A 16,970-nucleotide genomic window follows, 5' to 3' on the forward strand; every position below is an offset into this window, starting at 1 on the left:
CCTGAATTGAGCTGTGGCATACAGTTAACAAGAATCACCAGACATTTGTACTGGAGTGAAATACACAGGCAGTCGGCGCCACTTAGAGGCCTTTTAAGAATTTGCAGCAGCAATGCATGCATGAAATGTGTACTATCTGTTATACAGGTGAAATGTTGCTCAACTGAAAGCAAATGTGATATAATTAAATTATTCTGAGGTGTAATAATTTTGAATTATATTATTAAACAAGAGTAAATATCATTATGTAAGTAACAGGCAGGATAACCATAATACATTTTACAAGTGCAGAGATATTTACATATATAACACAACGATCTTCTGAGCATGCTTATATGTAGTGCTGAGATAGAATTTTAGGATGATAGCAAATCACACCCTAAAAGTGACGGGCTGATTGTGAGAGTGACAGACTGAGCATGACCTGTGTGTGAGAATAACAGGCTGAGCATGATCTGAATGTGAGAGTGACCGGCTAAACATGAGCTGAGTGTGACGGGCTGAGTGTGAGGGTGACGGGCTGAGTGTGAGGGTGAGGGGCTGAGCATCATCTGTGTGTGAGAGTGACAGGCTGAGTATGATCTGTGTGTGAGAGTGACAGGCTGAGCATGATCTGAGTGTGAGAATGACCGGTTAAACATTAGCTGTGTGTGAGAGTGACAGGCTGAGTATGAGTGTGAGTGTGAGGATGACAAGCTGAGCAAGAGCTGAGTGTGAGGGTGACAGGCTGAGCATGATCTGTGTGCAAGAGCGACAGGCTGAGCATGAGCTGAGGGTGAGGATGGCAGGCTGAGGATGAGGCGAGTCTGAGGGCGATGGGCCAAGTTTGATTGGGGGGGGAGGGGGGCACAGGTTTTCGGGCCTGGAGTAACAAAAAGGCTAGAAGCCCCCCTGCTGTCCTCCAAAGCCTTGAATCACTCTGGTGAGATCACCGTCAGTGATCTCATTACAGAGTTACAGCGCCAACCGGAGGACAGAGGGAAAATTGCAGTGCTGGTGCCCAGGAAGGTGAGTGAGTGCTGGGGCTGCTGCAGTCATTCTTGCGGCATCATTTTTCCTGATTTTATGGTCTGAAACGTGCATAAAAGACCCTACAATCCGGTGGTTAAAGAGGAACTTTAACCCAGGATTGAACCACATTCCAATCAGTAGCCGATACCCCCTTTCCCACGATAAATCTTTACCTTTTCTCAAATAGTTCATCAAATAGGTCTGTGATGCAGATATTGTGGTAAAACCCCTTCCACAGTGTGATTTGATGACCAAGGTCCTGACAGTGTTAGTTTTGTGCTCAATACTTTTTTTCCTTTGGAGAGCAACTAAGACACAAGACCTTCCTAGTAAAAACAGATTTCTTTTACTTTATACCACGGTTGCAAGACTAGCAACCCGCTTCCTCAGGGCAATAAAAAGTGCCTAAGTAGTAGTAGCCAATAGTACTTTTAGCTACTTTTACTTTTTAACCTAAGTTTATTCTATCTGGGTGCCTCTTTACCCCTGCTGTGTGGAGAGGGGGAAGCCTCAGGATCCCATTAAGGCTTTCCTTGGTGGTCCGATGTCCCCTGTTGCTAAGCGCGGCCCCCCTCCACATCGGGGTCACACTTCTCCTTTGTTATGAGCATGGCTGTGCAGTAGTCACACAAGCATGGCCGTGCATGCTCAGTAGCACAAACCCACACAGCTCCGGCTTACTGTGCATGTGCGGGTGAGCCTCTGCGGCTATTGCGTGGACACGCTGCAGGAAGAGGAGCTGCATGGCCCAGCTTTGATAAGTGATAATGCCTTGTCCCTACTCTTCCAGGGGCCACGCTCATCAACAGGAGACATCAACCCCCCCCCCCCCCCCCCCCCCCGAGAGAAGCCTCAATAAGGTCATGAGGCTTCCCTCTTTTTAGGTAAGTATTTAATTTTGAACCAGAGCTTCAGCTTGGGTACACTTTAAAGTGTACCTGAAGTGACATGAGACATGACGAGATAAACATGTACACATATACTGTAGTACTAGCCCTATCAAGAAATTATTTTGAGTCTCTTTCTGTTTTTCAGAACAGCAAAAGTTGTAAAAAAAACTTGAGTTGTTATGAATGCAAAAGAGCTTGTCAACAGCTTGTCAAATACTGTGTGGTTTCCTGAAGATTGAGTACAAGCCAAAACAGATGAATAACAGTGAGATAATGCTTCAAATGAGGTTTTACTGCAACTAAGTTCAAGAGGTCATTAGTTCTGTATCCTTTTCAGCTAAACATTTATTATTATTTATTACAATCATTGGAACTCAAATTGGCTTGGTAAGCTCAGTGACCCCTGACCTACATACATGGGTGAATTCAATTATAAGCAAGAGTATTTAAGGGGGTAAATTGTAAGTTTCCCTCCTCTTTTAAATTTCTCTGAAGAGTAGCAACATGCGGGTCTCAAAACAACTCTCAAATGACCTGAAGACAAAGATTGTTCACCATCATGGTTTAGGGGAAGGATACAGGAAGCTGTCTCAAAGATTTCAGCTGTCTGTTTCCACAGTTAGGAACATATTAAGGAAATGGAAGACCACAGGCTCAGTTCAAGTTAAGGCTCGACGTGGCAGACCAATTAAAATCTCGGATAAACAGAAGCGATGAATAATGAGAACAGTCAGAGTCAACCCACAGACCAGCACCAAAGACCTACAACATCATCTTGCTGCAGATGGAGTCACTGTGCATCGTTCAACCATTCAGCGCATTTTACATAAGGAGATGCTGTATGCAGAGGAAGCCTTTTCTCTGCCCACAGCACAAACAGAGCCACTTGAAGGTATGCTAAAGCACATTTGGACAAGCCAGCTACATTTTGGAATAAGGTGCTGTGGACCTGATGAAACAAAAATTTAGTTATTTGAGCCTAACAATGGGCGTTATGCAATGGAGGAAAAACACAGCATTTCAAAAAAAACACCTGCTACCTACAGTAAAAAATGGTGGTGATCCCATCGTGCTGTGGGGCTGTGTGGCCAGTGCAGGGACTGGCAATCTTGTCAAAGTTGAGGGACACATGGATTCCACTCAGTATCAGCAGATTCTGGAGACCAATGTCCAGGAATCAGTGACAAAGCTGAAGCTGCCCCGGGGCTGGATCTTTCAACAAGACAGCAATCCTAAACACTGCTCAAAATGCACTAAAGCATTCATGCAGAGGAACAAGTACAACGTCCCGGAATGGCCATCTCAGTCCCCAGGCCGGAATATAATTGAAAATCTGTGGTGTGAGTTAAAGAGAGCTGTCCATGCTCGGAAACCATCAAACCTGAATGAACTAGAGATGTTTTGTAAAGAGGAATGGTCTTAAATACCTTCAACCAGAATCCAGACTCTTATTGGAACCTACAGGAAGCGTTTAGAGGATGTAATTTCTGCAAAAGGAGGATCTACTAAATATTGATTTCATTTCTTTTTTGTGGTGTCCAAATTTATGCACCTGCCTAATTTTGTTTTAACAATTATTGCATTATTTCTGTAAATCCAATAAACTTCATTTCACTTCTCAAATATCACTGTGTGTGTCTCCTATATGATATATTTAACTGACATTTTTTATCGTAACAACCAACGATTTATACAGGAAAATCATGACGATTAAAAACGTTGCCCAAAGTTTTGCATCCCACTGTATTTGACTACTCTGTTTTTAACCTCTGCTTGATTCCTGGAAACCTTTTGCTTGCTGCCTGGACTGACCTCTGCTAGTTACTGGACATCCTTTGCACGCTGCCTGGACCAACTTCTGCTAGTTACTGGACATCCCTTGCTTGCCATCTGTACCGACCTTGGACTGTTACGAGATATTCCTTGTATGCCACTTGAACTGGACGATAAGTATAAGTCTACTTTCCTTATCCGTCAACTAACCATGTGCAACTAAATCTCGCATAAATCTGTCTCATATAATTTGGGACTTCTGCTGTCTGTTACATAACTTTGCATGCAGACTAAAAGGAACTGTGTTATACTTGCATCAATTATCACCTGTTGCTAAATACTGCATGCAAGTCTGCTTTAACTATTTCATAACTCTGATCAAATTGCCACTGAATAACTTTGCATTCATACCTGGATTACTTATTACCTTAACTGTGTATGTGATGCTGCTGAACTGTGTTACTAGCCTCAGTAGTGGCTCCTGGTGGTATATCTGCCTTTTAAGTCAGCTTGTATGCCTTGCTTGCCTAAGTCCTAATTAGGGCCAACTAGTGGTGTGCAAGTCAGGGACAGTGTAGGTGTAAGTTGGTGGTGTGCCAGGCAGGGATAGATAGGTGAAGAGCGAGACCTCTAGCCTGGGACCTACATGCTGACTTTAAGAATTATACCACCAAGCCTTACAGTTCTATTTATCATCCATACTACTCATACAAGTCAGTATCTCATAAGTTTATTTTCATTTCAGGTTTACCTTAATCCCGTTCCTGGTTACTGGAGATCAACTTTTAGAAAGAAGAGACAAGTTGCTCACTCAGGAATATAAATTCCCTTTAACTAATAACAATTTTTGATGACCATAGGAAGCAGGAGCTTTATTTTGTCAACAAGATTGCACGTAGCTACATTCTTTTTCATTTGGAACTTCGGGCACAAAGAAATTGGCACATGGTCCTATCAGTCAACAAGCTACTGGTTATTGATACAAATCTTTTATAGACATATTTTTTCGTTAATGATTACATTTTCTAATCAAACAAGTATTTCAGCAAAACGAGGGCTCTTTCACATGGATGTTGCTTCAAGCAGCACACCCACCATTCATGGGGTTTCCCTATTGACAACAGGCATCCCAGCCAGAATGTTGTGGGGGTGGACCACATTGTGGGAGTCAATGGTAAGTGTGTCCTTGGCCATGTCCGATTGGCGACTACAGTTACTATACCACTATAGTGGGTAATTATTCAGGTTCTAACACCTTTGTAATTCATTATAGAACTCGATGGACGTATGTCTTTTTTCAACCCAAATAACTATGTAACTATGTAACTATGTGATAATACATAGGACATAAAATACTTGTACTCACCTGTTGAGTCTGATCTGTCACTGTTGACTCCCCTGTGTCAATAAGATTGTCCGTGGGGACAGTCTGGACTGGCTTCAGATAAGCAATTTCATTCTGCTTTGAGTCAAGAGTCACACACACATCATAGGAGAATGGGAAAGGTAAACTTGTGTCACTGATTTCAGAGGGACATCCCAGGGTGAACTGAGGATACACATTTCTTCCAATGGTGCCTAAAGTTGTTGGGATGTTTGTTTTTCTGCATTTGAAAATTACAGTCACTATCACTGTTATAACAAAGAAGACCGAGATCACAACTATGAAAACTATGAGGTAGAATGTCATATTAGAGGAGGACTGTGAAGTGCTTGGTTGCTTTTTCATCTCTGGTGCAACTTGTTGAAAGTTTTCTGCTACAACTAAACTTAAAGTCACTGTAGATGACAGGGATGGTACTCCATTGTCCTTTACAAGGACTACAATCTTCTGTCTTAAAGACTCCATGTCTGGAAGTTCTTTTCCTATTTTGATTTCCCCACTGTGTTGACCAATGATGAATAAAGATGGATCAGGAACTTGGTGTAAGTGATAAGACAGCCAGGCATTGTGTCCAGAGTCAGCATCCACCGCAATCACTTTGGTCACTAGATAACCTTTCTCGGCTGAGTGAGGAATAAATTCAAACAATGCAGATCCTTCGGTGTCTGGAGCTGGGTAGAGAATCTTAGGGGCATTATCATTTTTGTCAATGATGCATATTTTCACTGTGGCATTACTGCTTAGAGGAGGTGATCCTCCATCCTTAGCCATCACCTGAAACTGGAACTCTCGCAGCTGTTCATAGTCAAATGATCTCTGAGCATAGATGACCCCACTAACTGAATTTATGGATACATATGATGACACAGGGATGCCATCAATATTATTACTGATAACAGAGTAGCTAATCTTAGCATTTTCATTGATATCATAATCAGAGGCATGAATTCTGTGTATGGAGGTTCCCTGTGGATTGTTTTCTTGTACGTAGACAATATAACTTGATTTTTCAAAAAGAGGACAATTGTCATTTATATCCAGGACAGTGAGTTGAATGGTTTTGTTGGTGGACAATTGAGGAGATCCATTATCCACAGCTTTAATAGTTATGTTGTAGTTAGGCATTTTCTCTCTATCAAGAGATTTTGCTGTCACAAGTTTATAGTAGTTGGAGGACGTTGGTATTAACTTAAAGGGCAAATCATCTGAAATTTCACAAGCAACGTCTCCATTCTCATTACTGTCCAAATCGTGAACACGAATAAATGCTATAATTGTATCCGGTGGAGAATCCTCTGAAATTGTTGCAGAGAGAGATGTTATTGTAATTTCAGGAGCATTATCATTAACATCAACAATCTGTATTGATACTTTGCAATGATCAACAAGTCCTCCACCATCTTTGGCTTCCACAGTTAACTCATACTTTTCTTTTAACTCATAGTCTAAGTTTCCTACTACCCTAATATCGCCATTCACTGGATCAATAGTAAACAGTGAATGCAAATTTTCAAGGATGTCATGAAATGCATACGTTATTTCTGCATTTGAGCCTTCATCTTCATCCTGAGCCTTAAGTTGAAGAATCAAATAATTAACAGGTTCATTTTCATGTATTTGTACTTCAAATGTGTCCTTGTTAAATTTAGGAAAGTTGTCATTCACGTCATTGACTGTAATCTTTATAGAAGCAGTGGCGGTTTTAGGAGGCTTTCCGCCATCCAGTGCAGTTAATATTAAGCTATAAGTGCTTTGCTTTTCTCTGTCCAGGGATTTTTCTAGCACAAGCTCTGGGGATTTAATGCCATCTTTGTTGATCTTAATGCCCAGGTTAAAGTACTCATTTTCACTAATCTTATAGTCTTGTACAGAATTGGTACCCAGATCGGGATCTTGCGCATGTCCCAATGGAAGGTGTGCTCCAGGTAGTGCGGCTTCGCCAATTACAATCTCAAATATATCCTTGGAAAAATAAGGTGCATTATCATTTACATCTTCAATGCCTACATTAATAGTGTATAGATGCAAGGGATTCTCAACCACAGCTTCAAAGCTTATTAGGCAACTTGGTTTTATCCCACAGAGCATCTCTCTGTCTATTCTTTCTGCCATATAAAGGTCTCCGTTTTCTAAATTAACACTGAAATACTGAATTTTGCCTCTTGGCACAATATGAAAATTTCTTACCGATAATTCCTTTGCATTCAGCCCCAGATCTTTTGCAATGTTTCCTACAGCAGATCCTTGCTTTAATTCTTCAGGGGTTGAATAGTGAAGCTGAGCAGAAACGTGTTTCATTGTAAAGATAATGAATGAAAATAGTACCTGCCAATCCATTGTTTTTCTGTATGCCTTTATCTTCATTTCAGTAAAATCCGATTCTTCAATTTTCTTTTATTGTATCCGAAATGCAACGATTGCATATGTGACTTGCCTTTTTTCCACTAAATTTCAGTACAATGGGAAATTCTATGCAGTGGTTTGCCTTCCTGAATTGAGCTGTGGCATACAGTTAACAGAAGAATCACCAGACATTTGTACTGAAGTGAAATACACAGGCAGTCGGCGCCACTTAGAGGCCTCTTAAGAATTTGCAGCAGCAATGCTTACATGAAATGTGTACTATCTGTTATACAGGTGAAATGTTCCTCAACTTAAAACAAATATAACAGATTCAATTATTCTGATGTGTAATAATGTTGAATTATATGGTTAAACACTTATTGCTCCAGGGGAGTCATTTATGCAAGTCAATGAGAAGTGAATGGGCAGTGAAAATTGCTCTGGTTTTGAAGTCATTAAAGGGGTTCTTCCGCGAAATAGGAAAAAAATAAAAAGTGGTTTATTTATAAACTATTAAAAATCCTCTTCAAATAGTGCGAAAAGTGTTTTTAAAAAATGAATAGTTTCATCAAAGTAACACGTAATGTAATCAGTGACGGATGACGGCCAGGGAGGCTAATCCATTTGTTGGGGGGGGGGGGGGGGGTTTGTACTATAATATCACAAACATAACTGCTGCGTACCTAGTTGACAGTTCTGTAGTCCGTTGCTGTCAGGAATGGCTCTTACAATTAGAATAACGGCTGTTATCTCCCGGAGCTCTGCGCAGTTATTTATTTTCGTTTCACGGAGGGAGAGAGAGGACCCCGGAAGCAATGAATCAGGCAGAGAGAGAGCAGCTGATCAGTGAGAACGTAGGGTGTCTATGCAGAATCCTCTAGCGAGTGATCTCTTTGTCGCTGCAAGATTTATTGGTTTGTGTTGAGTTCTCCAGGCAGCTAAAAGTTAATAAGAAAACACAAACCCATAAACCTTGCAGCGACAAAGAGATCACTCGCTTTCAGGAGATAAAGAGGATTCTGCATACACGCCGTAGTCTGGTTGCCGGGCAACGACGTCAACAAATTACGTTCTCACTGATCAGCTGCTCTCCCTCTGCCTGATTCATTGCTTTCGGGGTCCTCTCTCTCCCTCCGTGAAACTAAAATAAATAACTGCGCAGAGCTCCGGGAGATAACAGCCGTTATTCTAATTGTAAGAGCCATTCCTGACAGCAACGGACTACAGAACTGTCAACTAGGTACGCAGCAGTTATGTTTGTGATATTATAGTACAAAAAAAAAAAACCCTAACAAATGGATTAGCCTCCCTGGCCGACATCTGTCACTGATTACATTACGTGTTACTTTGATGAAACTATTCATTTTTTAAAAACACTTTTCGCACTATTTGAAGAGGATTTTTAATAGTTTATAAATAAACCACTTTTTATTTTTTTCCTATATCGCGGAAGAACCCCTTTAAACAAAGAGTAAATATCATTATTTAAATAACAGGTAGGGGAAGCAAAATATATTTTACAAGTACAGAGAGATTTACATACATAACACAGCAATCTTCTGAGCATGCTTATAACTAGAGCTGCCCAAACTGTTTGTCCAGTGAATAGTTTGCGGCAAACAAAGCGCGGTTGCGCCTGTTCGTGAGCATAAAGCGTGTTCAATTCACCCACTATACATTACAATGGAGCCAAAAATGGACCCCTCACCTGAGAGTCAGCAGACACATGGCAGCTAATCAGCTATCCCTCCCACCTGGAACGCCCCCCACCTATCAGAAAGCAAGCACAGCAGCCATTTTACACTCTGACTGGCTGCTGTAAAGGAGACTGGGGACAGAGCATTTCTGCAGATAGGGAAAGTGTTAGTTAGGCCTGTGTTATGTGTCCCCAGTGGATTTTCTTGCTGCAACAGTACCAATTCACCATCTACATAACTACAAGAGCCCTTCTAAAGGCTGTGTTTTGATCTTGTGATATTGCTGTTCAGTATGTCCACACAGTTCACTTTAGCTGTTGCAGACAGGTGCAGTCAGTGCTTAGTGCTACAGTAGTTCACCCTTCCAAGGGCTTTTTTTGTTTTTCTTGCTATTGTTATATTGCAATTCTGTGTGTCCAGTGCACCCATTAGGTGCTGGAGACAGGTCTGCTGGTCCTAGTAGTGCACCGACTTGATAAATCAATCACACTTGTAAAGACTGTTTTTGTTTTTCTTGCTATTGTTATATTGCATTTCTTCGTGCCCAGTGCACACGTTAGCTGTTAGAGACAGGTCTGCTGGTCCTAGTAGTGCACGACCATATAACCCAATAATCCTTCACCACCACTACTGCCATCTAGTATCCACTACTAGTACCCCCTGTATAAGGCCTCAGTGCAGAATCAGTGTTTTTTTTTGCTCACTTAACTGTCATTGAACTACTTCAGCCCAACCATAGGGGCTTGAAAACCGTGATCGCCTGCACTCCCGCAAATGAGCACACAAGTACAGCAGCCACTTCAAACCACTACACAAAGATTGCCACCGAGAGGACTAACATTTATGCTCTGGAGGTGTCAACTAGCATAAACAATGATTTGCTCACCTGACGTTATCACTAAAGCTCTCTGTGGTTGTGTGCGGTGTGTTAAACACGGAATTTCGTCTTTCAGTGTGAACCGGGCCTAACCCTTACACCACCTTATCGCCATGTACACACATGCTGGACGTTTTAAAGCACTTTATTTCACAAATTTAGGAATGTACTGTGATTTCTGCCCTTTAGAGATTAAAACACGACTCTGAGTTAACTACGTAATTTTTGGTAGGACTTTTGTCCAGGTCCAGGTGTTAGGCACTTTGAAACAACTTTTCCATAACCTTTGTGGCCAGAATAAGTCCCAATAGGATTTAAATTTGCCTGCGCATTGAAGTCTATAGCGATTCAGCCGGTTAGCCTGTTCCCGAATTGTTATGGAAAATTCACTTTTTTGTTCATGAACTGAAAATGTGGTTAATTGCTACATCACCACTTATAACTAGTGCTGAGATGTAATTTGAGGATGATAGCAAATCACAGAAAAGTTGCTCCCATGTTTGCTCTACATATTCTATTAATATCACTTTTATTGGGGGTTTCAAGTATCTGGATTATATCTGGATTATCTGTGTTATATTTTTCTATCCCTGGTATAGATTGATATCCTTGACTAATTTTACCACTTAACAGTAAGGTCCACACACTCGAATGGTTTACCGTATATTTTAAAATATGGAGAACATTTGCCTCTGATTTTAATGACTATTAGACATTAGAAGACTATTGGAAACCTGAAACCAATTACAACAATTTGAAAAATTAGGTTTTCAATAGACAAATAAATTCTAGGTCCCCGGTTAACGAACGAGATAGGGACTGTAGGTTGATTCTTAACCTGAATCTGTCCATAAGTCAAAAGAGTGTGCCGTCTATTTCCCTAGTACCTCCTCTATGCTCGTCTGTGCCTCCAGTGTCCCCATCTGTGTCACCTCTGTTTCCCTGTGCCCCTCAGTATACTGCAGCAAAATGTCATTTTACCGTTTCAAAAAAAATGTGACAAAAAATAAAATCTTCTATGAACTCACCATACTCCTAACAGAATACCTTGGGTGTCTTCTTTCTAAAATGGGGTCATTTGTGGGGTTCCTATACTGCCCTGGCATTTTAGGGGCCCTAAACCATGAGGAGTAGTCTGGAAATCAAATGCCGCAAAATGACCTGTGAAATCCTAAAGGTACTGATTGGACTTTGGGCCCCTTAGCACACTTAAGGTGTAAAAAAGTGCCACACATGTGGTACCGCCGTACTCAGGAGAAGTAGTATAATGTGTTTTGGGGTGTATTTTTACACATACCCATTCTGGGTGGGAGAAATATCTCTGTAAATGACAATCTTTTGATTTTTTTTTTACACACAATTGTCCATTTACAGAGATATTTCTCCCACCCAGCATGGGTATGTGTAAAAATAAACCCCAAAACACACTGTACTACTTCTCCCGAGTACGGAGATACCACATGTGTGGCACTTTTTTGCACCCTAACTGCGCTAAGGGGCCCAAAGTCCAATGAGTACCTTTAGGATTTCACAGGTCATTTTTGTTTCAAGACTACTCCTCACGGTTTAGGGCCCTAAAATGCTAGGGCAGTATAAGAACCCCACTAATGACCCCATTTTAGAAAGAAGACACCCCAAGGTATTCCGTTAGGAGTATGGTGAGTTCATAGAAGATTTTATTTTTTTCACAAGTTAGCGGAAATTGATTTTAATTTTTTTTTTTCACAAAGTGTCATTTTCCGCTAACTTGTGACAAAAAATAAAATCTTCTATGAACTCACCATACTCCTAACGGAATACCTTGGGGTGTCTTCTTTCTAGAATGGGGTCATTTGTGGGGTTCCTATACTGCCCTGGCATTTTAGGGGCCCTAAACCGTGAGGAGTAGTCTTGAAACCAACAATGTCGCAAAATGACCTGTGAAATCCTAAAGGTACTGATTGGACTTTGGGCCCCTTAGCACACTTAAGGTGTAAAAAAGTGCCACACATGTGGTACCGCCGTACTCAGGAGAAGTAGTATAATGTGTTTTGTGGGGTATTTTTACACATACCCATGCTGGGTGGGAGAAATATCTCTGTAAATGACAATTGTTTGATTTTTTTTACACACAATTGTCCATTTACAGAGAGATTTCTCCCACCCAGCATGGGTATGTGTAAAAATACACCCCAGAACACATTATACTACTTCTCTTGAGTATGGCGATACCACATGTGTGACACTTTTTTGCAGCCTAGGTGCGCTAAGGGGCCCAATGTCCTATTCACAGGTCATTTTGAGGCATTTGTTTTGTAGACTACTCCTCACGGTTTAGGGCCCCTAAAATGCCAGGGCAGTATAGGAACCCCACAAGTGACCCCATTTTAGAAAGAAGACACCCCAAGGTATTCCGTTAGGAGTATGGTGAGTTCATAGAAGATTTTATTTTTTTGTTAGTGAAAAATGACACTTTGTGAAAAAAAACAATAAAAATCAATTTCCGCTAACTTTTGACAAAAAATAAAATCTTCTATGAACTCGTCATACACCTAACAGAATACCTTGGGGCGTCTTCTTTTCTAAAATGGGGTCACTTGTGGGGTTCCTATACCGCCCTGGCATTTTACGGGCCCAAAACCGTGAGTAGTCAGAAACCAAATGTCTCAAAATGTCTGTTCAGGGGTATAAGCATCTGAAAATTTTGATGACAGGTGGTCTATGAGGGGGCGAATTTTGTGGAACCGGTCATAAGCAGGGTGGCCTTTTAGATGACAGGTTGTATTGGTTCCTATCTGATGGATAGGAGTGCTAGGGGGTGACAGGAGGTGATTGATGGGTGTCTCAGGGGGTGGTTAGAGGGGAAAATAGATGCAATCAATGCACTGGGGAGGTGATCGGAAGGGGGTCTGAGGGGGATCTGAGGGTTTGGCCGAGTGATCAGGAGCCCACACGGGGCAAATTAGGGCCTGATCTGATGGGTAGGTGTGCTAGGGGGTGACAGGAGGTGATTGATGGGTGTCTCAAGGTGTGATTAGAGGGGGGAATAGATGCAAGCAATGCACTGGCGAGGTGATCAGGGCTGGGGTCTGAGGGCATTCTGAGGGTATGGGCGGGTGATTGAGTGCCCTAGGGGCAGATAGGGGTCTAATCTGATGGGTAGCAGTGACATGGGGTGATTGATGGGTAATTAGTGGGTGTTTAGAGGAGACAATAGATGTAAACACTGCACTTGGGAGGTGATCTGATGTCGGATCTGCGGGCGATCTATTGGTGTGGGTGGGTGATCAGATTGCCCGCAAGGGGCAGGTTAGGGGCTGATTGATGGGTGGCAGTGACAGGGGGTGATTGATGGGTGGCAGTGACAGGGGGTGATTGATGGGTGGCAGTGACAGGGGGTGATTGATGGGTGATCAGTGGGTTATTACAGGGAAGGACAGATGTAAATAATGCCCTGGCGAATTGATAAGGGGGGGTCTGAGGGCAATCTGAGCGTGTAGGCGGGTGATTGGGTGCCCGCAAGGGGCAGATTAGGGTCTGATCTGATGGGTAACAGTGACAGGTGGTGATAGGGGATGATTGATGGGTGATTGATGGGTAATTAGTGGGTGTTTAGAGGAGAGAATAGATGTAAACACTGCACTTGGGTGGTGATCTGATGTCGGATCTGCGGGCGATCTATTGGTGTGGGTGGGTGATCAGATTGCCCGCAAGGGGCAGGTTAGGGGCTGATTGATGGGTGGCAGTGACAGGGGGTGATTGACGGGTGATTGACAGGTGATTGACAGGTGATTGACAGGTGATTAACAGGTGATTGACAGGTGATCAGGGGGATAGATGCATACAGTACATGGGGGGGTCGGGGGGGGGGGGTCTGGGGAGAATCTGAGGGGTGGGGGGTGATCAGGAGGGAGCAGGGGGCAGGAGGGGGATAAAAAAAATAGCGTTGACAGATAGTGACAGGGAGTGATTGATGGGTGATTAGGGGGGTGATTGGGTGTAAACATGGGTCTGGGGGGTGGGCAGGGGGGGTCTGAGGGGTGCTGTGGGCGATCAGGGGGCAGGGGGGGGGGGAAATCAGTGTGCTTGGTGCAGACTAGGGTGGCTGCAGCCTGCCCTGGTGGTCCCTCGGACACTGGGACCACCAGGGCAGGAGGCAGCCTGTATAATACACTTTGTAAACATTACAAAGTGTATTATACACTTTGTATGCGGCGATCGTCGGGTTAACATCCCGCCGGCGCTTCCGTATGGCCGGCGGGATGTTGCGGTGGGTAAGCGGAGACAGGCGCTGGCGGAGGATCGCGTCACGGATGACGCGATCGCTCCGCCCATGCCCCTACAAGGACCGCCGCCATTTGTCAATACGGCGGTCCTTGCGGGGTCCACTTCCCGGCCGCCAATTGTCAATACCGCGGTCAGGAAGTGGTTAAAAATGTATTTTCTCAAAACCTAAAAGGTCTTTTTGAAAAAAAAAATGTTCACTTGTTTCCACAGAATCAAATTTCACATTCTGGTCATTCATAGTGGCAGGTCATCTATAAGTCATGAATTTTTAAATTGGGGACTACCTGTATAGCATACAGTGTACAATAAACCATATTTTATCAACTAGTAAACATTAACTTTTCTTCATATCTGCTAAAAAGAACATATATTTGGTTCCAGTTCACAGTTCAAGTAATGCATTACAAATAGTATATCAATGCTCCAAAATGCATTCACATAATGCTATTTCCCAATACCTACTGCACATTTCACAGCTCACTGGCTGCTTCTTCAGATGCACAACAAAACTTAGAATATGCCAAATATAATTAAGGAGGATAAAGAAACTAGAGCATTAAGTTAAAGACTCAGAAAGGTTGCAAACAAGTTTGCAGATATGCTGTTGACCAAAAGATTTTCTTAGGCTTTCGTTTTTTGTTCAGTGCTCGCTGTCTACTTTCTGTAGTAAAGAGCTAAATCTGTCATCGTACAAAGATCAGGTTTTTGACTGAAATGATCATGCAGCAAATGTATATACCGGCATCTTCTATTTTCTTTGTCTTAATGAGTTAGAACTGTTAACACCAGCTAGGTCTGACTTAGTAGATAGCTGATTACTTTAAAGTGTACCTGAAATGACATGAGGCATGGGGCCATATGCAATTCACTATTTCTCCTCAGTTTTCTTCTAGGTGATATTTACAAAATCGTCAATAAATTGATTTTTAAACCACCAGCAAGCAAACAAATAATCAAAATAATTTTGATAGTACTTTTTCACCTACATTTTGGTACTTTTTCCATTACAAAATGCTGAAATGTTATTTTAAATTGAAGATTAAAAATTATCTCCTAGGAGAAAACTCGGGAGAAAAAGTTAATTGCATATGGCCCATGGTGTGATAAACATATACACACATCATACTAGCCCTACTAAGAAATTCTCTTAGTCTTTCAAGAAAGAGTTTTAAAAAAGTTATCAATAAAAAAATGTTTGTTGACTGTTAAATTCAGTCTAGTTTCCTGAACAGTGAGTACAAGCCAAAATAGATGAGAAACAGTGAGAACAATGAGATATTCTGTGCCGACCAATAAGCGCTTGTATTCACAGACATATTCAAATCATATCTGGAACTCTCAACTGTCCCTGCCTGTTTTAAAAGCTCAATCATAGGGCTCGATTCACAAAGCGGTGATAACCCAGTTATCACGCCTAAAAGACTTTAGGCGTGATAACCTTTGCACCACTGAGTTATCACCGATTTGTGCTGCGCGAAGCTACCGCGCGTACGCGCGCGCGCAAAGTCCCATAGGGCTTAATGGAAGCTTTGCGCGAAGCGCCGGGTGGTGCGAGTGCGCCTGCGCGCGGAAAACTTTGCGCACGGAAAATTCACGCGAGTTTCTTCTTATCACGCCTAAACTGAGTTTAGGCGTGATAAAGGGCTTTTCACAGGCGTGCAAACACTTTGCACCGCTTTGTGAATCAAGCCCATTGTATCAATTCCAAACAAATCAAAACCTACATGCTTAAATGATTACAGGCCTGTTGCCCTGACATCATTGCTCATTAAAGCATTCGAAGAACTGATAATGGCTTATCTGAAATCGATCACAGATCCCCTGCTGGACTCTCTGCAATCTGCCTACAGGCCCAATAGATCCACAGGCAATGCCGTTAACATGTGCATGCATTACGTACTACAGCATCTAGACACCCCAGGAACCTACACCAGGATTTTATTCATAGATTTCAGCTCTGCATTTAATACCATAATTCCACCACTGCTACACAGCAAGCTCTCCCAGCTATGCATACCTGAATCCATCTGAAAATGGATAACCAATTTCTTAACCGACAGGAGGCAGCATGTTCGACTTGGGAAACATACATCAAGCTCTCTGACTGTCAGTACTGGTGTTCCTTAGGGCTGTGTGCTTTCCCCACTGCTCTACTCACTTTACACCAATGACTGCATCTCCACAGATACATCTGTTAACCCCCTTGCCGTTCCAATTCTGACGGCAAGGGGGCGGCGCAGCACTTTTTAAATTTTTTTTTTAAATCATGTAGCGAGCCTAGGGCTCGCTACATGATAGCCGCTGACAAGCGGCATCCCCTTACCATGCACGATCGCCGCCGGCGATCTTTGCAAGCAGGGAATCCCGTTCAGAACTGGATTTCCTGCAGGGCTTCCCCCGTCGCCATGGCGACGGGGCAGGATGATGTCACCAAAGTCATGGACGTCGGGACGTCAGAGGGAATCCCGATCCACCCCTAAGCACTGCCTGGCACTAATTGGCCAGGCTGCGCAAGGGGTCTGGAGGGGGCGGCGCGGTGCGGCGGGTAGCGGCGAATCGGCGGCGAGTGGCGGCGATCGGGATATGCACGCAGCTAGCAAAGTGCTAGCTGCGTGCAGTACAAAAAATTGTGAAAATTGGCCTATCGGGGCCGGAGAAATCCTTCTGCGCAGGCTCGGGATAACCAGCAAGAAGGTTAAGGTTCTTAAGTTTGCAAATGACACAACACT

General features: G+C 42.8%; 2 protein-coding genes across 21 annotated transcripts in view; both read right to left on the bottom strand.

The window, feature by feature from the left end:
- The window catches only part of LOC137564200 (protocadherin gamma-C5-like), a 669,033-nt gene that overhangs the window by 387,447 nt on the left and 264,616 nt on the right, over positions 1-16,970 (bottom strand). The window lies entirely within an intron of this gene.
- On the bottom strand, positions 140-7,503 carry LOC137560777 (protocadherin gamma-B6-like). Its single transcript, XM_068271920.1, has 2 exons — positions 5,041-7,503; positions 140-163 (listed from the first exon to the last, which is right to left on the bottom strand). The coding sequence occupies exons 1-2, from the start codon at positions 7,420-7,422 to the stop codon at positions 140-142; spliced, it is 2,406 nt and encodes an 801-aa protein (XP_068128021.1). The 5' UTR covers positions 7,423-7,503.

The sequence above is a fragment of the Hyperolius riggenbachi genome, chromosome 3, assembly GCF_040937935.1.
Source record: "Hyperolius riggenbachi isolate aHypRig1 chromosome 3, aHypRig1.pri, whole genome shotgun sequence".
Classification (NCBI taxonomy): domain Eukaryota; kingdom Metazoa; phylum Chordata; class Amphibia; order Anura; family Hyperoliidae; genus Hyperolius; species Hyperolius riggenbachi.